Below are 20,395 nucleotides of genomic sequence, written 5' to 3'. Positions count from 1 at the left end.
GTCGATACTAGTTCGATCAATCCTGCTCCCGCAGAAGTCGGAGAGCCTTTCCGCGGCAAGCTGCTCGCCACGCCCGGCACATCGTGTCTCTTGCTCCGTGTGACTCGCTATCTCTGACCATGTCTGCCTATCAAAAGGACCTCCCTGACCTATCCAGATTCAGGAACGGCGAGGCGAACTGGGTTGGAAGCAGACAATGCCTCAAGATTCGACCCACCAATTTTCAGCAGGAGTGGTCCGGATGTCCTCCGTACATCCGAGCAGCCAATTGTGGTGCTGGTAGCCAAGGACTATGCGCCTTCTCAGCGCCCGCTACTGTACCAACTCGGCGCAGGGTGGTATTGTATGTCCCCTGCAGCGGCTGAGCGCAGGCTGGCTTTGCCCCTGCATTACTAGTTAGTGTCTTGCTAAATTGTAGCGCTGGACGCGGTCGGTTGTTCGGGCCGCCGGCGACAGCGGTTGCCTTGTGATTGCGTGCTTTGGCGGCATTACAGGGCGCTTATCTCGAACCATTCGTCGTGCTTTACTTCGACAACGTTCGCATCCTCGTTCCCACGACAAGTACTGCCACACCATCCTTCGGCCATCACGATGCTGCAGCAGATCTTTTCGTTGTCCCGGGAGCGGAGAGAAAATCGATTGAGAGCTGACGATGAGGATGAGATACTCGCTTGGATAGATTATTGTATTGCCAAACGCTTAGGACCAGTTGCATTCGAGAAGTCCATCGTGGCTCACCTCAGTCACAGCCGCCAAAGGGACTTCACTTTCCAACAGATCGATGCCAGAGTCAAAAATTGGTGGAAGGCGCCAACCAATCTCAGTCGGCCAAATGGAGAAACCTATTCAGGTTATACAATCGTGTATCGCATTGGAACCAAGGCTTTGCGCGGAGGAGCATTCAACGACGAAAGAGCTCAATCCGTCAAGGCTCGAGTGCAGCAATTGATGAAGCAGCCTGTGCCCGAATATGCCAGGCCGAGCTCACAGAGCGCACGACAAAAACGAAAAGCCGAGCATACCAGCATTGGTGACATAGTTGCCAAACGTCTCTTCAAACAAACAAAGAGATCTCACCCAAACTCCCGTGCGGATAGCGTCGACGTACCAGGAAAGTCTCCCAGAAACTCCATATCTGTACAGGTACGCGGTAACAGCTTCTTTCGCACGAGGACAGCGAGAGAAACTAACCAAGGAGCCTCTAGATCCCTGCAACTCCGAGCAAACCGGCGGAGGATGCCCACGGGCGGCGAAATAGTCGAGCTCATTCTACGGTTCCTAAGCGCGAGCACTCCAGAACTCTAAGCTCACCTACTGCGTCGCTACTTAGCGACTTCATCGACGACTCACAGTCTCCGAGTGCGAGCTGGTGTATAGCAGACTCAGAAGTCTTCCTTACGCCCCCCAGAGACGTAGTTCAGCCGATTAGTACGCGCATATCTCCATCTCCACTTATCACATCTGTTGAAAATTCTTCATCATGCAGCCTGAGCGAGTGCGGGAGAGTTCGACAACTGCTTTCAGACCGTGGAAGAGACCTGCAGCATCTTCGTGGGAAACTATCCGACGCTTACCGCACAATCGATGAACTGAAAACTCAGTTGGCATCTGAAGAACACAGACGTGCTATATGCAAGAACGCTGGGGAAGCTCCAACACAGGAAACCCTTAGAGGCTACCTCGCCGAGATTGAAATTTTGCGATCCCAGCTCTTCGATAAGGAGGTCTTTCGCCCTTTCACAACGCGAAATATCAGTAAACACATGCCATTCGACAGGGAATATTTCCATGACAGCATGGTTGATATCAGGAATGAGATAGATGACTTCATGTGTCGCTGCGGCGAGATTCAAAGACCGTGTAATGACATCAACTTTGAGGAGGCGCCAGATGACCTGAAGGCTTTGCTGCACCGTGTGCTCGGTGACTCTGGGGGTACTTTACAGGCGATCTCCTTCCATTCACTTCTCAGGTCGATCTTATCTGCAGCTGTATGCGAATGGGTGTTAGAATGCGACGTCCGGGAGCCCATGATTACTGGCTGCCTAATGTGTGACACCATGCTGTCGCATCTTACCACTATGGGTCAGCCATATTTGTGTTTCGCTGCAGAATGAGGCTAACTGATGGACAGATGGCGAAGATGTCGCTCGAAACCTTGACCTTGCTGTGCATCACAGCCTGATTGAAAGCGAAGACTTCCAACAAGAGGTGATTCCTCGTCGAGCCGAAGCTCTTGCGATGCGCCTGTCTGAAAGAGTGAAGCCATTGTTCGGGCTGCAAAATCCCTTGGACCTGTGGGAAGTAGACATCCTCGAGGAGTGGCAGCAACAGCGGCCACAACTGAAAAAGATATTTATCTCGGCTCTCAAAGTCAAGACAAAGGCGTTGGTGAGCAAAGATATCTTCGAAGTGATTTTCCCTTTACCAGGATGTAAGTATGACCCAAAGCACATGGAATCTGAAAGGCTTGAGCAAGACAATGGGAGCTCTGAGCTGGGGCAAAGTCCAATTGTACGACTCTGCCTGGTGCCCGGACTCAGAAAGTTTGCCTTCGACAAGAAGCATGTGGATTATAATAGCTTCAGAAGACCGTCTCCTAGCTTTGCGGAGCCAGGAGATGGGATCGTGGGCCCACTGGTGATAGTTGAATAGTAGTTAGCCCCATAATGCCTATTAAGCCGAGGAGAAGCAAGACATTGCTTTTTGATGTCCGTAGCAGCCGTGAGCAGCTAAACTCGGCCTGAGGCGATGTGAGAGTAATGAGTGCATGGGTTCCAGCTTCGGCCCTGAACCGCTCGAGCTAGGCGCCTGCATCGCCACACTTTTCTGAAAACGTGTTTTGTAGCACTCTCCCACCCTGACTTCTGCGCTCTGTCTTTCTTCCAGTTACGATCGTAACTTCAAAATTTCTTTCGACCATGCCCCGTCCACGAGAAAAGTCGCCGCGGCGTCCAAAGTTGAGCGCCCGCCAGATGCGTATGCTGATTGACCGATACCGTATTGATTTCAGAGGACCTCTCTCTCCTTCTCAGTGGCCAGAAGGCCATCCCGAGATCTTCAATCGTGTTCGCCAGATTCGTTTGATAGAATTCGACGAATACAGGCCAGATGAGACTACTGACCGTGGTTTCTCGGCGAGTCAGCTGAAGAAGTGTGCCTACGAGCTCTTTAAGGTAGCAAATACAGACCGGAAGAAAAGAGCGAATGAATCAGACTTGAGAAGGAGTACTGAGCCGTTAGTCTTCAGAAGGTTTCGAGAAGAAATGAAATGGTGCCAGGTTCCTCTGAAACGAAACCTATCATCTCATGCGCTGACTTGAGCTTCTCAGCCAACCATGCAGCAAATTCCTCTGGTTTTCTGATTTTTCGGCACTGCCAAGTGACTCGGATGAAGCAAGAAGGCTGCAAAGACGACGTACAGAGAGATCCCTCTGCAGGTGTCCTCCAAATTCGCGGCCTTGGGAGAATAGGTATGAATCCGGCACCACAAAACGTTGTTCCCACACTGAGTGACATGCTTCAGCGATCCAGAACCTGGCCGAATGTTGCTTTTCGAAGGCACTAGCGAAGAATTTGTGGAATATGACCAGAGAGATGGGCTTGAAGAGCTTCATGTGCCAAGAAGGAGGCCAGACCAAGTCTTCGGTCTGGCAAGAACACCGTCGCTCGATCTATACGCCCGCGCTGAAAAACTCAGGGGTTTACGGCACAGTCCTTTCTCAAACGTAGAGCTGCTGTACCCGTTCCTCATTTGCGAAGCCAAGTCTGAAGGCCGTGGACCGGGATTTGAATCCATCGAAACTCAGACCGCATTTCCCATTCGCACCTGCCTCCAGCTCCAAGATGACCTCCGCCAACGCAGTGGCGTGCAGTTGAGTCCGTTCGTTTGGTTTATGGCTTATCAAGGAGACGAGTGGAGAGTCGCAGGCTGTTTGATGCACGAAGGGCGATACGTGAGTGTTTTCTTTAAAATGCTCCTCTTCCAGGCTGCTGATGCGCGGAGTCTTCATAGCAAATAATCGACCTTTGGATGGGAAGAACAACGTCCCTAGATGGCGCTTTACAGCTACTCCTCATCATCGACTCGATCTGCGAATGGGCCCGAGACGTCTTCCGATTCGAGATTTCCTCGTGCCTTGCCGGTGGGAAAGATAACCTCCGCGGGATCAGCCGTCGCCATGGATCACCAGCGGTGACGTATGCGAGCCGCTTCTCTACGCAGGAACCGCAATATGAAGGCACGACGATCATTTCGGTACACGGAGATGCACGCCCCAGTTCAATACCGGAAACAGACGTCGACATCACCGACTTTGCAGAAAATGCTTCCATTGCCAGTCTAACGCTGGAGGACTCGATGATGGAACTGGATGGCATAACGGAAGACCCTTCAGCAGCATGTCAGGACGAAAGTGTTGAATTGTATGGAGATGTTGTTTCCCATCCTCTGCTGAAATGGGTCAAAATTTCTTCCACTGGCGTCCCTTGGACCGCGCATGCCACGATTCGGCATTCGAACATGTGCTTATTTGCCTTTTCTCATCTCTCACTTCCGGAAGAGCTCGATTTACTTTTAGCATGCTTGCGGCAAGCGAGCAGCTGGGGAGTCGGTTCCATCCGTAAAATCGCGACGAGTTTGGTGATGAGTCTCACGGACCACTCATTCGTGAGGAACACAACAATGGGTTCCATTCTTCAGTTGAGAAACGACTGGTTGCGGGAGGACGAAAATACGTCTGTTGACTCAGAATATCCACTTCGTGCATTATTCGTCTTCCGCACATATATCCGAACCTCTGACTGGCAAATCATTCGCGAGCTGTTGTGTATCAGCTGCACGGCTCAAACAGCACACAATTTGGCGAAAATCGCCGGCTTTAGCGCTGAGAGTCTGCGGATTCGGATGCAGCAGTCATCAAATGAACACCCACTTCCGATATCTGACTTTGAGGCGCTTCGGGGACTTACTGGAAGTGACGCGGCTTCAGCAGCCATTAGTTCCAAGGTCCTATATCATTGTCTGACTCCAACACGCGAGGAGGCTGGCGGTTTCAGCTGTTCGTGGGAAAGTCGTCTTGTTTCGGAAGACATGAAAATTTCGTTCTCGATGTTGGCTCCAAGCATTTGCTTCTCTTTGGACAGGAGGACTGCTCTGATGGAAGTCTTGAAGAAGCCATCACCAAAGAACCTCCGCTATCACTTAGGACCGGATGTAGCAGCTAGAAAAAGCGCAATCCTTCTCCATAAAGGAAATCATTGGCCCCGAACAACTCCGAGCTGGTGTCTGATGATATTGGATGAACTTGAGCTTGAGAGAAGCGGAGAGCTTGCACGGCGCCTCTCGACTCAAGTAAGCTATCACGCGTTTCATTTCGCTCCTCGGAGTGACGAGGCAGGAGAGCCATTCTCGAGAACGATGGATTACAGTGGTGATAAGGAGTTCTTGGAGTTCTGGGCGGAAGATTTACGTGGATAAACAGACGTTGGTGGAGGCGTCTTGGCGTGGAGAAGAGAGTTCAAATGAGAAGATGGTAAAGGAGATCCTATTCCTTGCATCGATTCCATCTCGAAGCAGCGTAAGCACCACATTTTCTGCACAAGCGACTCGTTCTTGGGGAAAGGAGAAACATCCGATCGAGAGCCAGCATGTCCCTAACATGGCCCCCCGATCAAGCATAGACCGTTCTCTCGTACATTCGCCAAACCTACGTACGAGTCGCGCAGAGATGCTCTCACGAAGCATTTGCGGACTCCTCAGGAGATCAAGATTTACGAAACGCAGCCTTTGGAATGGTTCAGATGGCTTCTTCCGCGGTCTCTCCTCCAAGGCGATAATTTGCCGGGCAGGCTCATCTGCGAGTAGCGGCCATCTCTTTAGTGTGCAACGAGAATACAGAGAAACTTCTCTAGAGACGCCTGAGTGTTTGATGACTTAAGGAGTGTGGTGGCCCACCGTGTTATGGTTGCTCGCGGGTTGCCTTTTCAGCCTCTCTCGGATTCGTGTGCGGTGTGAGTCCGGGCTCACTATGCGCTGGCTCAGCCTCCATCAAACCAGAGACTAGCCTGATTTAATGCGTTGACATGAAGTGCTTCGCCTCGCTTAGCTTCCCAAAGCACTCTTCTACGAAAATCGGAGTCGTGATCATTATTCATGCACAGCCCTTACGTACGAACATAAGTATGTGGGCGTACTCATAGATAAGAGGTATACGAAGTCAGGACACCAAAGCCAGGTTTTCTCTGCTTTCTCAAGGGACGCTACGAGGCATCATGTTGATATTCGTGAAAGGTACAGATCTGCACTTTTTCCTTGGGGTACACTGTGCTGACATTTGGCCAGTGGAGGGAGCGGTTCATGAGCTCGAGGTTGAGAGCTCTGACCTCGTTGACAATATCAAAACCCGACTAGAGGGATTGCTAAGTATTCCAGCTACACGACAAGTCCTCATATACGGAGGGAAAGTACTCAATGATGCGAACACCCTCTCAGACTATAATATCCTGAAACAGTCCACCTTGGATCTTGTCGTGCGTGCCCCTCATCCGGCATCGTACTCCAGTATTCCCGTCGAGTCAGTATTTCCTGACCGGGCTGCCGCAAAGGCAAGTATACAAGCATGGAAGGCTAAAGCGGAGCAAGGAGGGTTTGACGATGACATCTGTCTCGTTGACCCTCAGGCCCACTACACTGAGCTTTCTTTCCTTGAGCAAGACGTGGTGCAGAAGTCTGAGTATTTCCGTCGGCAAGGGTCATACAGTACCGCCTTCGACAATGACACTTCTGCACTAACGCGGCGCCAGGATGAGTTGCATCTGGTTCCGGCATGGATGTGGGCGTTCATTCAAGAGCAGCTCTCGGAAAACTCCGGAAAGCACTGGCGATCCTCCCAACAGGAACTGGATTCACTTTGGACAAGTTATCTCATCCTGTGCCGGGTATTGGCAAACTTCGATGCTCTCAGCGAAGCTAATTTCTGCACGTCTTACTACAGCATTCTACTTGAGCAATCTGACAGGAACGTCGCTGAAATCGTGAAAATTCCCCGGGACACCTTGGACGATATCAAGACCGGAATAGAGGCAGCTGCGTCGCAAATTTGCGCTACTGATATCAACCCTGACCGGATCTACATGCATCTACTCGCATGTGTTGAAGGACCATGTTCTAAATTGCTCAAGATATTACACCTACCGACATCCGATCTGTCTGAATCTAGCACGGCGATCTTGGCTCTATGCAGAGCGCTGTCATTGCTCGCAGACCTTGGGCTTGTTTCATATGTTGGGTCGCATACGACTCGTTTTGATAAGGAAAATCTTTCCAAGGAGATCCAGGTCACCGATGTTGGCAATGGCGACAGCGATTCGCTGCATTTCGACTGCCGAACGCGGTCACTGGCTTGTTTGAGTGGATTCCTCGATGGGGAGCAAGTCTGGGTGTTCCGATGTAGCATTGGCAAGCTCAAGGCACTTCCTCTGAAAGATGATCCACACCCAGGGCTATACATCCTCACCCATATCGAAGAGTTTGCAGATGTATGGGGTCCGGTATGGTCAATGTCAGCCGAAAAAGGTCCACCAGGGTCGATCCGGCAACACAATGTCTCGAAAGGGGTCATCTGTCGCGTGGATGAGGCTGCAACCCAGGAAGGAAAGCCAGTCAGATGTCATTGGTATGGATGGGGCAAGTTTCAGATGCGACGTGCGCACCGCCTTTTGTCTTTGTCGAAACCACTCTACCTTGAGAAGGACGATCTGCTTCTGATTGGCACACGTTCCAGAGACAACCCGGATTGTAAGTATACCCTCGACCAATTTGAAGCAGACTATGGGCACGAATTAGCCGTCCTTGGTGGTGAATGTTCAGTCTGGGAATCAGAGCTTGACTCAAGGAGCGGTAGCCTCTCATTCTCTAAGATCTTCGGTGTCTCTGTATCGGGTACACAGAAGAGACGCCCACAGACCAGCCTCAAGCAGCTGATTCTAGCCCGATGGAAGACATCGCTGCAGACGGCAAACCCTGGAGTTTTGAATCAATACTATGGAGTGGAAGTCAGCCATTGCACAGGAAACGCACGACGAGTCCGAATCAAAGATCTACTTCTCATGTCAACCATTCAGTCACTGCTTGAACTTCATTTCCCGCAATGGTCAAGCCTCCCATGGGGCAGCATGTTCTCGGCGGCATTGCAAAGCGACGACCCAGAAGCTGTTTTCGAAGTATGGGTGAGATTTCAGGAAAATAGGGCAGATATGGCGGCACTCGTTTGCTATGTACTCGAAATTTTAGACAAGACTGGCAAAAGAGAAGATGGACTTGCTGCTGCATTCCTCAACAACCGCCAGGAGTACTCAATAACTTTCGATGACCACCTCAACGACTGGTCGAGTCTGCTTCGAGACACACACTTGATGGCGACTTACGCCGTTATCAACGACGTATGCATTGAATGCCACACGCCTGATCATAGCACTGCAACTTGCAACGGGGAAGCTGCCTGTACAGTCCTTGGAACTCGGCTGGGGTTTGAAAGCGCGGTAACTCCGGAGCTGGTGAGAGTGCAACCCCATGGCCAGTTGTGCAAAATTCTCGAAAGGCTCGATCCCGAGACATTACGTATGTCGCCCATTTCCGGCGTCGCGATGGCAGGTGTGATCTTGTCCATTCCGCGAGTCGCCTCAGGGGTAGAGATCCGAGACGTGACTGTTAAAGCCGGACGGCTGTACAAGATCTTCCTACGTGCTTCCAATACAAGCTACGGCGGTATGAGGATTAGACGACGCCGGGTTCGAGCTGGTCAAGCTGGATACGCGCATCAAGACGCTGGGAATCGGATATTAGGAGCGTCCTCTGCCCCTAGCCACCTTGAACCCCCGAGAAGTGTTTCTGCATTTCGACCTGCTGACCGCATAGAACTTCCCTTGAGCCCAACTGCACGACTTCAGGTTTCAGGTGCGACTGCGCCCACGTATGTACACAGTGCCCTCATCCAGGACGGCTTCTCAAGTCGAGGTATTAGTCATTTCGACCCTGCAAGTGGAACGACATTAACTCCTGATTTAATACTACCGCGACTACTATTTCCAACAGATGATGATGTGCGTACGCGGCATGGCCAACAATCCCCACCGCTACGATATGGTACTGGGACTGCGCGAGACCATTCTCCTTTCCGAGCTCCAGGCCGAATGCTTTCAGATGAGCCTTCCAGCACTGGTACCGCCTTGCGTACCTTACAACCCGATTTCCACGGGTCCAGCGCAGTTAATGCATACAGCGATATTAGTCATAGCCCTAGTCTAATGGAAGACATCGGAAATTATGAAGTTGATAATCTCGAGGAACGTTCCCGGGGGGCGGGCATACTATATGATATCCACAACTATGAGATCGGCGAAGATTTTGAGGCTGAGGCTGGAACCAGCAATGTCCAGCAGACCGCGCTCCGGGAGAATATCTCATCCGGTACAAACAGAGATAGGTTGGCTGGCACTGGTACAAATGCGTCATCACTCACTCCCCAGGCGGTACACTCAGGCATCCCGAACGGTGCCGACGGTGCGTGGGTTAATAGCGCCAGGTCTGCGAGGAAGGCCGCTGTGGGTTTCAAAGGGATAATAGGACGTATTTTCAGGAAGAAGTGATACGTTGCGAGCCTTTCGGCTGCTCCACGGACTCGCTGATCTCTCTGATACGACCTTTGAGGATGCTACACGGTTACTTTCGTCCCTGGTGAGGAATGAGCAATTCAGGGCACACTGGCTTGCTTGGAGGCAATTTCTTGGACGCGCGTGGTGGCAGCGTATCTGGGTCCTTGACATCGTCATGGCCCGTAAGTCATTCGTCCTTTGTGGGCGTTGGGCTACTGACTTGGATCAAATTGAGAGAGCTACCGTATTCTTCAAGGAATGCTTTATCGATATTGACGAACTTCAAGAGTCTGACCTTCTTCAACAACGCTTCATACACAAACCAACCAACCAAACAATTCTACACGATCGTTTTACCAGTCCTTATTTATCGTGCTGTGCATCTTGAAGGCCTGGAAACAGTTCCAAACCTTGCGCAATAGCTCCCAAACGCCATGTAGCCCTTCCCGTCGTCGATGCGAGTGCCTACGTCTCGTGGCGGTGCAAATCGAGGAACAAGTCTAGATCTCATTCGGATGCCACTCTAACACCTTCCGGTCAGCTTCTTCAAAACCAATTTCTATATCAAGGGAATAGATGTTGAGGATCGATACGTTGATGTCCGATGTTGTCCTTGTACGATCCATGGCATTTCTCCGCATGCGTCTCCATGCTTTCATGTCTCTTGTCGAGTTACCCCAAGCCGGAAAATCCCCATATTTTAAGTCAATGATGCTGTCCCCACGTGGATATTCTCAATCCTGCTTGGACGAATAACACAAGTAGATGGTTTGCCAGTCAGTTGAAGATACTGGAGATGGTCCCGGTAGAAGGCTTGCTGCTTGTTGGTCTGGTGTCCTCATACGCTTGTAAAGTGCCCGGGAGAGTAGCCGACGATTGTTCCAAGGCATTAATTATCATTGGGTCACCTTCGGAGATTCTTCTTGCCCCGAAGACCCACCAGTTCATGTCGAGGCCCCTCTGGAAAACCGTCACTATAACCCTACCAGGGCAAGGAGTATAGGGGTATACGGCAACCAAGGAACACACAGTGTGAGGCTTGGGACAGCTCAGTCGCTTAGACAGTGACAAAAGCGGCACAGGCGTCGCGTCACGATACCCAAAATTCTGTCTTTCGAAATTGCCACATTGGATACGGAGGGCAGACTCCGCAAAGGTGTTCTTTGGAGGCTAGGTTGCTCTTGTCTGGTGGTGTCTTCGTCTGCAGCGTTGGGTGAAGCAGGCTGTTGAAGGGCATTTCCAGGAGAGCGTTAAGAAGCTGAGGTGTTGAAGCTATAGCTGTGTTCGGAAGAATATATATGGATATGGGCGTGCCTTGTGTGTCTGTGTGGGTGTGTGAGTCTCTCCCTCTCTCTCCAGATCCCCCGGCGTCTCCAGTTTCTCCGATTCCGCACCAATAATTATCATCCCCACGTGTCTCTGTCTCTCTCCACTCTCTCGCTCCCCCAGACTCGATCGGCAATTTTCTCTTCCTCCTCCATCCCGCATCTTCGTCCTCCACAACATCCCTCCCTCCCTGTCCCTCTTCCCTGGTGCGCTCCTTTCTTTCGCCAATCCCTCTCGGACTCATCCCGCATCCGACTTGTTCTCAATCCGTCAACTACTCTCCCCCTCCTACACAATCACTCGCACCGTTCAATGCATGGGGAAGCACCTCGTCGTCGTCTCTCTGTATTCATTTCCCCGCCGACTCGACGGCCTCAGTTCAGCCCAACTTAGTGCTAAGCCCATTTTGACTCGTTGAGCTCTGGAGAAGGTCCAGAACCTCCAACCCTGGTCGTGCTCCCGCTGGAGAGCTGCTTGACCGTCTTCGTCCTCAGCCTTTCCCTCCGCAAAAGCACATTTCCCAGAGTCCTCAGTGCCTCCTCCACCTCTCCCACATTCTTTCCCTTGACGTCTCTGCGGGACATTTGACTTCACCGCCACCACTTGCAGCATCGCAAGCATGGTCTTGCGCCAGTGCACCGTATGCGGTCGACGCTTCACCAAAACAGAGCACTTCAAACGCCATGAACGCTCGCGTAAGTACACCGACCCCGCGCTAATCTGAATTGTCGGTATACTCATTCATCGTGCTCAGATACTCGAGAACGTCCTTACCCATGTACCATCTGTGACAAAGCTTTCTCCCGTAGGCAAGTGCTTCTCCTTCTGCTGTCCAAGACGCCATTTTAACAATCCGCCAGCGATGTCTTGTTTCGGCATATGAAATGCCACGCTCAGAAGAGCGACAAAATAGCCGCCAGCAAACCGGCAGCCAGTCGTAGGAATACTATTTCTGAAGGTGTCGCCCCTCAAACAGCTCGAAATGAATTCGATATCAATTCGCCGGCCGCCGTGGCAAATGGCCCTCACACTGGTATCCCCTTGATGCAAATTCTCTCGCCGACAAACTATCATCCACCTCAAGGAAATGAGTCTACCCAACCGTCCAGGCACTCTCTGGACCTTTCCACTCCGTTCTTGGACCCTACGACATCGTCGAACCCTCTCAACCTGGGCATGTCCAGTACCACTTGGACCGTTCCATCTCCAATCAGCACAATGAACAAGATGTCTCAACCGCCAGCGCCGCAAAAGCAATCTCCCTCTCAAAATAGTGGTGGCAACACGTCGACATTTGAGACCTCGGTCACTACCCCTGGAAATCCTGTTCAGACTCCGAGGTCAGAGATGGCACCCAACCATTTCGCAGACAATCACATCGAATGGCTTCCTCCGTCAGACCCAGATCAAAGCAACTTCCATGATCCCTTCCAAATGTGGCTGTTTCCGTCACTTGGCGATCTGGACCAGTCACCGGACTTTCTTCAGACGTATGGCCTTACAGACCCTTCGCAGCAATTCGCCGATCCCAAAGACTTGACAAGTGGCAGAACATATGAGCACGCCGATCGACTCAAGACCATCGACAAAGTCCCACGAGAGCGATTCTCAAGGGTGCAGCGGTGCTGGGGCCCTCGTCCCGGCCGCGTACACCGTATTATGCCCATCCTCTGGAAAGAGGTGGCATCATTACACTTGGACAATATCTTTTCCGAATCACCCACAACAGCCGATGACTTTCGAACCACCTCGAACTGGGGTCTCGATATTGACTGCAGAGTTCGATTACGAGACGCCTTCCGGACCCCGGCACCATCAGTCTATCACTCGCCGAAAATCCCACCCATTGTCGATCCATCTCTTGTGCAGGGCAACGAGGAATTCCCCCCTGCCGAGATTCTCGACATCGCACTCGGCCTCTTCTTCAGACGCTTCCACCCCACAGTACCCTTCATCCACATGGCCACGTTCTCCGTGCGCACCACACCTTCCCCCATGCTCTTTGCCATGTGCCTCATCGGCCTGAGCATCTTGGGCACAACGGGAGCCACCAAGTTCGTGGCCAAGATGTTTCCGAGTTTTCTTCAGCGCGTATGCAACGATCTGTCCGTGTGCGCGGCAACATCGGCTTCGCCGACCCAACAACTCGTAGTCTTCGCGACGGCGCTGCTCACGCTCAACCTCTCCGTCGTCACGGGCGACCGGGACTCGTTCAACCAGAGTCAAATGCTGTACGTCAGCTTGATCTCGATGGCGCAACAAAACGGCCTATTTGCCGCGGGAGACGGACAGTCTCTGGACGCACTGTTGTCCGAAATGTCCGAATCCGACGACCGGTGGAAGGTGTGGAGCCGGATCGAGTCGGCCAAACGCCTGATCCTCGGCCTCCTGCTCGTGGACTCGTGGTACTCGAACCTTCTTTCGAAAGCGCCCATCATCAGGTCCGAGTCGGTTTGCGTGGTGGCGCCTTGCGACGAAGCGCTCTTCCAAGCCAAGTCGGCCACGCAATGGCAGTCCCTGCTGCGAAGCGGCAAGAGCCAGAGCGCGCCGCGGTTCCGGATCGAGGACCTCCACAAGCACGACATGCAGCCCACGGCTGGCCAGCTGGGATATCTGGGCCGGTCGAGCCTGCTGGCGCTGCTCCAGATCCAGATGCTCGAAGCGTACCAACGCCTCATGCCGCCGGACCAGCTGACCATCGGCTCCTTTATCCCTTGGCACGTGTACGCGGGCGACGTGCGCGCCAGGACGCTCATCCCTGCAGTCCTCGCCTCAGGGGCAGTCGCCGGAGCTGCCGCGGGCCGGTCGTCGTCACCCAACAACAACACCACCACCGACGACACGAACTGCACCGTGCTCTGGCACAGCCTGTGCGTCATGCTCCTGTCCGACTTCCGCATGTTCGAGCTCGCGGCCGGCCGCCACGGCGCCGCCCCGGCCACGGGGGCCCTGGAGAGCATAGGCCAGTGGTCGCAGACGCAGTCGGCGCGGCGGGCGTGCGTGCACGCGGCGCAGAACTTCAGGTTGATGTCGGAGCGCCGCGTCTCGGACAACGTCACCATCCACTCGGTCACGGCGCTGTTCGCGTCCGCGCTCGTGCTGGGCCTGTACCTGTTCATGGTCCAGCCCGGGCCGGCCTCGAGGCAGGGGACCGCCCCCGTCGAGCTCATCGAGACCGACCCGGACTGGGCCGAGATGCACGACCTGGGATTCAGAGACGACTCGCTGGACGGCCACCACGCCGAGCGCAACCTGACCGCGAACCGCGAGGACGAGCAGCACTTCTCCCTCGTGTACCAGTTCGTCAAGCACGGCGGCACCGTCAGCCTCAACGGCGTCGTGCACCAGGGCGGCTACGAGAGTGCGCGCAGGGTCCTTTTGGACTTTGCGAACCTGATGGACGGCATTTCCGGAAGGAGGCTCCGGACCTTTACGCAGGTGTTGCATATCATGAGCGACGATTTGATGAATGTGGATCCCGGCATGTAGACGAAGAAGTACGAGTAGTACGAGTAGGACGGAGCAGTTGACGAAAGAACCGAACCGAACCGCGCTCACCTGTGTGTTGCTTGCAGTCGTTTCGACCATCATCCCGTCACCCATCATCTCGATCTTATCTGCGCATCATAGGCAGTGTCCGCGGCTGAGAGATAGAAGGAAGGGTGGGGGGGGGGGGGGGGGAGAGACGGACAGACAGACAGACAGACAGACAGAGGAAAATAGCTACCATAAGCATCCACATCGTAGCACATGCCCTTCCAGTGGCCTTGCCAGCATGCGCACGCTCTAACAACCCCTGTCAATTAACCCCGTAAAATATTATCTTCGTTGTCCTAACGCGCTTTATTAATGCCCCCGTTCCTACCTATCGTCATTATCCTAAAGATCGTTCCCTTATCAAGTCTCGAATCACTTTGTTGTACCTCGTACCGCGGGGATTTCTTTTTCGAAAAGCCGAGCTCGTCACGGGGAAGGCGTACTCAACCTGTACAAGACCTTTCCTCCTACTTCTGCCGCTTTATACCCGCCCTGTTGTACATCGGACGAGAACTGTATCCTCGAACGCTGAGATCTGTCACTCCTACTCCCTTTGGAGGACATTTGCTCACACTTGTATAAAGCATTGTAAACAACATGAATCCAAACGACCAGATCAACTGAGGATACTGTGGTAATCGGAGATCCAAGTTCTTAAACAATAAGTACTTGTCACAAAGTGCCTTCTACCTTGTACATTTAACTCCCAGTGCCGTACATACGCTTTACACTGCAAAGGCTACCCTTCCCATGTCGGCTTTTTTAGACGATCAAGCTCGCCGCCAGGTGAAGCCCTACACAATATCCGCCTGAGGCAGCAAGAAATCCGGCGCATCGTCGTCCTTCATAAATAGCCGGCTGACACTCTCTTCCTCCTCCTCGTCAGCCTTACCCCCAGACTCGTTCGCGTAGCTCGAACCACGGGTTATCCCCGCTGTACTTCACTTCAGTTCTCCTGACTCGATATTCTCTTGTCGCAGATAGACGGCTCTCACCAGCTGAGTGCGAAGTGACGGGTTCGGCGTCCAGTTTTCCGCCTTCATCCTCGGAATTGTTTTTTGCTGGAATGCGATTTTCAAACTCGTCGTCGGATGATAAATTGCTGTCGCTCTCCTGGCGGCGGGAGTAAAGTCGCCGGGGCAGCTTTGGTTCCTCGAGAAATGACTTACTTGAAGTCTTAGCCTGCTGCCGGTCACTATCAAGAGAAAGACCTTCGAGAACTTCAAAGTAACCCTCGATCGCCGCAGATCCAAGCCGACCTTTTGGAGCAACCTCCCTTAGATTTTGTTGGGTAGATTCTTCATTAGGCTGGTGCAGCTCGCTCACCACTCTTCTTTCTGTTACGAATGTCAGCGACAACATCTCAAGCGAAAGTCGCGTGCGGGACATCTTACCTCTAATTCTAGCCGTACTCTCGGCTAATCTGGCGACGTCTTCCTGGTCAAGTACCCGAAGAACAACAACAAAGGCGCCTCTTTCTTCGAACCTCTCGCCTGCTTCTTCCAAAGCCTCCGGATTGACCAGGTGACGACTGATTTTGGTCCACCGTGGTTTGCGTCCGGTGCGATCATCGCCGTTCAAGTTCTCAAAAGGTGCGTTAGGCCATATGACCTGGTCGCCGCCTTCTTCAAGAAAAAGCTCTCGAGGACTGATTAAGGCGCCTTTCGGCGTTTCCGTGGTTCCATCTTCAAGCCCCTCAACCTGCGGCATAGATTGCCGTTGCTCAACTTCTACTATTCTGAGAGCATGCAGGTCCCAGTGAGAGTATGTAGTAGTGTCAGCACTTTCATCAGACACATCTTCAGGCTGAGTGGATATCACTTCCGTCTTTCGTTGGCCTTCGGGGAGACTGGGATCATTGTCGTGTGGTGGGCGCGAGGAGGAGCCATCAGCGGAGTTGACCATGCTCTGAGGCATGTCACTCCTTTGCTCTGCTTCCGAAGCTCGCCGCTCTCGTCTTTTGCCAATGATCCTCGACTGGCGCAAGATGCTAGCAATCTCCTCCTACAGAATTTTAGCGGCGTAATGCTAGACCGAAGCGCTGAACTTACATGGGATAACTTCCCTGACACGTAGTACTTTTCCTGGGTCTCTTCAAAGTGGAGTCCAAAAGAGCGCAGAACTTGTCTTTCCACCATCTGCTTAGAGAACTCTGTCCATTCGTCATGAGTGAGAGGATCTGGACTCTCGACATCAGCCTGACTTTCACTGTCTCTATCGACAGAATCGTATCCTAGCCGAAATTCATGTTCATTGTGACTGCCACCATGATCGTTAGGCGAAAGGGTGTCATCAGTTCTGCCAGGATCATCGATGGTAGAAGCCGCGAACTCATTGGCAACACGCTCATGAGTATTATCATCGATAATTCCTTCAATAACTGAACTTCCCGTATCGGTTTCATCCGGTTTTGAATCATCTGTCCTAAAACCGGTGCTGTGGTGGTTTTCAGGGTCTTCATCATAATCCGGAATAGCTCGAGGAATGGCAAATAAAGCCAACTCTTCCAGGTGTCGTCCAACATGGCTTTCTAGCTGCACAGCAGAGATGGATGTCGCGCCACATTGCAGAGGGCAATGAGCTTGTGACTCGAGTTCAGACCTATGAGAACTCCTCATGTGGTGAAACCATTCCCGACGGCTGTTGTACAACTGATTCGGGACAGTGCATTCGGGAAAGATACATGTGTACGGCATGAGGTCTCGAAAGACGTGGCGTACCCATGAAGCCTTGTTCCTGACCATGACTATGTAAAAGCAATATGGGCATTCGAAGGGCTGTCCATTCGCTGACGCTTTAGGAGGCGGAGGAACGGTGAGTCGGTCGCTGCCTTCCCATAAGCTCGGTGCATAGGAGGTTTGTGAAGCGCCAGAAGTGGACGCAGTGTCGTCGAAAGTTATGCTGGGTTCTTCGAAGCCGGTAGCAATCGTCTCAGAGAGTTGAGTGGATGTTCCATCCTTCCTGTCATCCCCGACGTGATGAATGCCTTTACTAAGCTTTGCGTGATGTCGCTCTCGGTATTTCAGGGTTGCCCTGCGTCTGGAGATCGCAGAACCAAGTCTGTCTGCAACCACTTGAGTAAGTTGAGGATACTTCTGACCGACATGTACTCGGTCATAGGGCTCAAAGGGAGCCGCATCCGCTCTTTTGGTGCCTAAAAGACGGTCATGCTGTATTGGGCGGCGAATCACCATAGAAAGCTGAAATAGGCAGTTGATTGCGTCGACCAGGCTATGATAGATCTCTTGCGTTTCGGATTCTTCATCTTCTTCGGACAAAGCTAAAATTCTGTCGCTGTCTGGGTCGTGCAAGAGGCCTTCCAAGTCCTTAAGGATCCGCCGCAGTCTTTGTAGGAGTCTGACGGTTTGGTCCTTGATATGAGACGTGTCTCTGAGCCGAAAGTCGAGCGAAGATTGACCCGTCTGGTGAGCACCGATGTTGCTCGCCCAAACCCGCAGTCGGCCCAATTCGTCTTTCCATAGGTTCCGTGGCACCTCGCTTTCAAGCACTGCAAAATCCGTCACAGCGAGGATTGCGTTGAAATCCTTGAGGCACTCAATGAGGAGAGAAGATATTGAAGACATGGCAATAAGCCTTGTTTGTCAGAATTCGGCCCGTCAGCGGAAGGAGCCGTCGCGACGATCAATGAGTTAATGACCACAACAGCAACTCAGTTGCTTCGAATACTCGTGCTGTTTTCTTCAACAAGTTCTTTCAAATTAAAGGGTCTGGCTGCTGGTGACAATAATACTTGCGACGTCTTAAGAAGATTACATTCCAAACATTCAATCTGGATAAGGCTCTCACCTTTTCCGCCCTGCGTGACTGATTACTGGTACCGCCACCACCGGTGCCGTTGACCATTGGTCGATGACCAAGATGTAAGTGTTGAGAAGGCGGGGTTGGGTCCCGTTGAGCTGGATAAAGTGAGACGACCTCACGGTAAGGCTGTATCTCTTCTTTCTAAGTCTATGCTTGCTCCCCACTGTCATTTTTGCAAGACGATTGAAAATGGTGACAGGTATTGAAACAGTGGGCGTCGTCCTGGCCATTCTGCCCCTCGTCGTAAATCAGCTGGACAACTACGTCCGTGGTATCGAGACCCTCAAGGGCTTCCGCAACAAACGCCATCGGCGACAGCTAGAGGAATACTCGACCAGGCTGGGCACTCAGCATGCAATCCTACTGAACTCGTTGGAACAAGCCTTAGAAGGAGTTGTCGATTACGAGGACGACATATCCGACTTGATCAATTGCCCTCTTGGATCGTCATGGAGAAACCAGGAATTTCAACGTAAACTGAGCCGAAAACTCGATCGAAATTACGACGTCTTCGTCAGGACAACAACCGAGATTTCTAGAGAGCTACAATATCTATCTACGAAGCTTGGGTGGGATTCCGCTACAACAACGCAGATGTCCTGGGATGACACCGGCACCGTAGAACGCGAGCTAAGAAAGTTCAAGGATATCTTCTCCAAATCAGTCTACAACGAACTCCTTTCCAAGATCGAAAATGCAAATGGAGCACTTCAGACTCTGATCGAGCAATCACGTCGCCGTGAAACCACAAGGAAACACCGAGTGTTCAAGAAGAAGCCTCTTTTGAAGTACAAAAACGCCCGAAAGCATGCCACAAATATCTACAATGCGATTGTACATGGGACATGCTGGCCGTGCCCTTGCAGCGAATCACACTGCGTGCACCTTCGGATCGAGCCACAGGCGTTGGATGAAGACGACTTGAAACACCAGACTCAAGAAGCCTTTGTCCCCAAGATACGAATGGTGTTCACCTCGAAGATCCCTAGCAAAGGTACTCCTTTGTGGTACTGGCAAGAAGTAGAAACAATTCCTGTCGCATCCGAACCAGTGACAGTCGCTCCATCATTGACAAAGGCGAAATCTGCTTCTGCTTCGACCGTCGTTACTAAACGCACTGGCCCGGATCGGAGGGTTACCTTTGCAGCCATTGTCGAGTCCACCCTGGACACTGTTCCCTGGCCACGCGTGAACAACTCGCTCCCTCCGCCCAAACAGATCTCCAACATGTGCTCTGCACTATGTTCGCAAAATGCCGGCGATAGGTTGCTTGGGTCCATTCTTGACCGTTCTGATCCAACGCACCAATACCATATCTACCTAACCGACAGGGTGGACACCAGCGTTCCCACGAAGTCGCTAGCAGATGTGCTGGAGGCATCTGCAAAGGACAGCTTGAGATTCAGTATCGCGAATCAAAGCTTGATGCTCAGTCGTCATGATCGACTATCTCTCGCCGCAACATTGGCCTTGAGCGTCTTGCAATACCAGGGTAGCTGGCTCAAACCGCAATGGCGAATACAAGACATTCTATTCAAGGACCACGACAGCGGCAATCCGACATTACTCGATCGTGTATACCTATCAGCTCACGACGTAAGCCCGACAGGCGACTCGTCAAGTCTGAGCAACGGTGCAGAGACAAGCGAGGGAGCATCACAGCAATTGACGGTGGCGGTGACTTCGAGCTCCTTGATTCGCTGTGCGCTTCTTTTCCCGTTAGCGCTCTCGCTGATCGAATTGTCTCTCTGCACGCCCTTGTCATCTCTTCAAACCGCTGAAGATGCCGACCCAGTCGAAGCAATCTCCAACCTCAAGACAGCCGTCCGGGTACTGCCTCGCGTGTACGCAGAAAGTGGCTGTCGGTACGGCGACGTCGTTGACACGTGCCTCTACTGGCCAGACACGAAGAACATGCAACTCGACGACGAGGAGTTTCAGAGAACAGTCTTCGAAGTGGTGATCTCGCCGCTGCTGGATGATCTGAGGGACTTTGAAGGGAAGGATCGGATTCGCTAAGTAGCATAACATGTCGTGAATGCCCAGACTCTTCGAT

General features: G+C 52.3%; 7 protein-coding genes across 7 annotated transcripts; 6 read left to right on the top strand and 1 right to left on the bottom strand.

The window, feature by feature from the left end:
• Nucleotides 1–591: 591 nt before the first annotated feature.
• PV08_11998 (uncharacterized protein) lies at nucleotides 592–2,655 on the top strand (the record flags this gene model as incomplete). The annotated part of the gene is made up of 3 exons (XM_016386305.1): nucleotides 592–1,143; nucleotides 1,206–2,085; nucleotides 2,135–2,655. The coding sequence occupies 3 exons, from the start codon at nucleotides 592–594 to the stop codon at nucleotides 2,653–2,655; spliced, it is 1,953 nt and encodes a 650-aa protein (XP_016230113.1).
• Nucleotides 2,656–2,921: 266 nt separating this feature from the next.
• Nucleotides 2,922–3,323, top strand: PV08_11997 (uncharacterized protein; the record flags this gene model as incomplete). The annotated part of the gene is made up of 1 exon (XM_016386304.1): nucleotides 2,922–3,323. The coding sequence occupies one exon, from the start codon at nucleotides 2,922–2,924 to the stop codon at nucleotides 3,321–3,323; it is 402 nt and encodes a 133-aa protein (XP_016230112.1).
• Nucleotides 3,324–3,545: 222 nt separating this feature from the next.
• Nucleotides 3,546–5,479, top strand: PV08_11996 (uncharacterized protein; the record flags this gene model as incomplete). The annotated part of the gene is made up of 2 exons (XM_016386303.1): nucleotides 3,546–3,956; nucleotides 4,016–5,479. The coding sequence occupies 2 exons, from the start codon at nucleotides 3,546–3,548 to the stop codon at nucleotides 5,477–5,479; spliced, it is 1,875 nt and encodes a 624-aa protein (XP_016230111.1).
• A 794-nt stretch (nucleotides 5,480–6,273) lies between these two features.
• PV08_11995 (uncharacterized protein) lies at nucleotides 6,274–9,648 on the top strand (the record flags this gene model as incomplete). The annotated part of the gene is made up of 1 exon (XM_016386302.1): nucleotides 6,274–9,648. The coding sequence occupies one exon, from the start codon at nucleotides 6,274–6,276 to the stop codon at nucleotides 9,646–9,648; it is 3,375 nt and encodes a 1,124-aa protein (XP_016230110.1).
• Nucleotides 9,649–11,859: 2,211 nt separating this feature from the next.
• PV08_11994 (uncharacterized protein) lies at nucleotides 11,860–14,469 on the top strand (the record flags this gene model as incomplete). Its single annotated transcript, XM_016386301.1, has 1 exon — nucleotides 11,860–14,469. The coding sequence occupies one exon, from the start codon at nucleotides 11,860–11,862 to the stop codon at nucleotides 14,467–14,469; it is 2,610 nt and encodes an 869-aa protein (XP_016230109.1).
• Nucleotides 14,470–15,405: 936 nt separating this feature from the next.
• On the bottom strand, nucleotides 15,406–18,101 carry PV08_11993 (uncharacterized protein; the record flags this gene model as incomplete). Its single annotated transcript, XM_016386300.1, has 3 exons — nucleotides 15,406–15,854; nucleotides 15,912–16,521; nucleotides 16,569–18,101. The coding sequence occupies 3 exons, from the start codon at nucleotides 18,099–18,101 to the stop codon at nucleotides 15,406–15,408; spliced, it is 2,592 nt and encodes an 863-aa protein (XP_016230108.1).
• Nucleotides 18,102–18,528: 427 nt separating this feature from the next.
• On the top strand, nucleotides 18,529–20,358 carry PV08_11992 (uncharacterized protein; the record flags this gene model as incomplete). Its single annotated transcript, XM_016386299.1, has 1 exon — nucleotides 18,529–20,358. The coding sequence occupies one exon, from the start codon at nucleotides 18,529–18,531 to the stop codon at nucleotides 20,356–20,358; it is 1,830 nt and encodes a 609-aa protein (XP_016230107.1).
• Between the last annotated feature and the right edge of the window lie 37 nt (nucleotides 20,359–20,395).

This window comes from Exophiala spinifera (assembly GCF_000836115.1).
Source record: "Exophiala spinifera strain CBS 89968 unplaced genomic scaffold supercont1.11, whole genome shotgun sequence".
Taxonomy (NCBI): Eukaryota; Fungi; Ascomycota; class Eurotiomycetes; order Chaetothyriales; family Herpotrichiellaceae; genus Exophiala; species Exophiala spinifera.
Note: the sequence above shows the minus strand (reverse complement) of the source record. Positions and strands in the feature narration are given on the sequence as shown.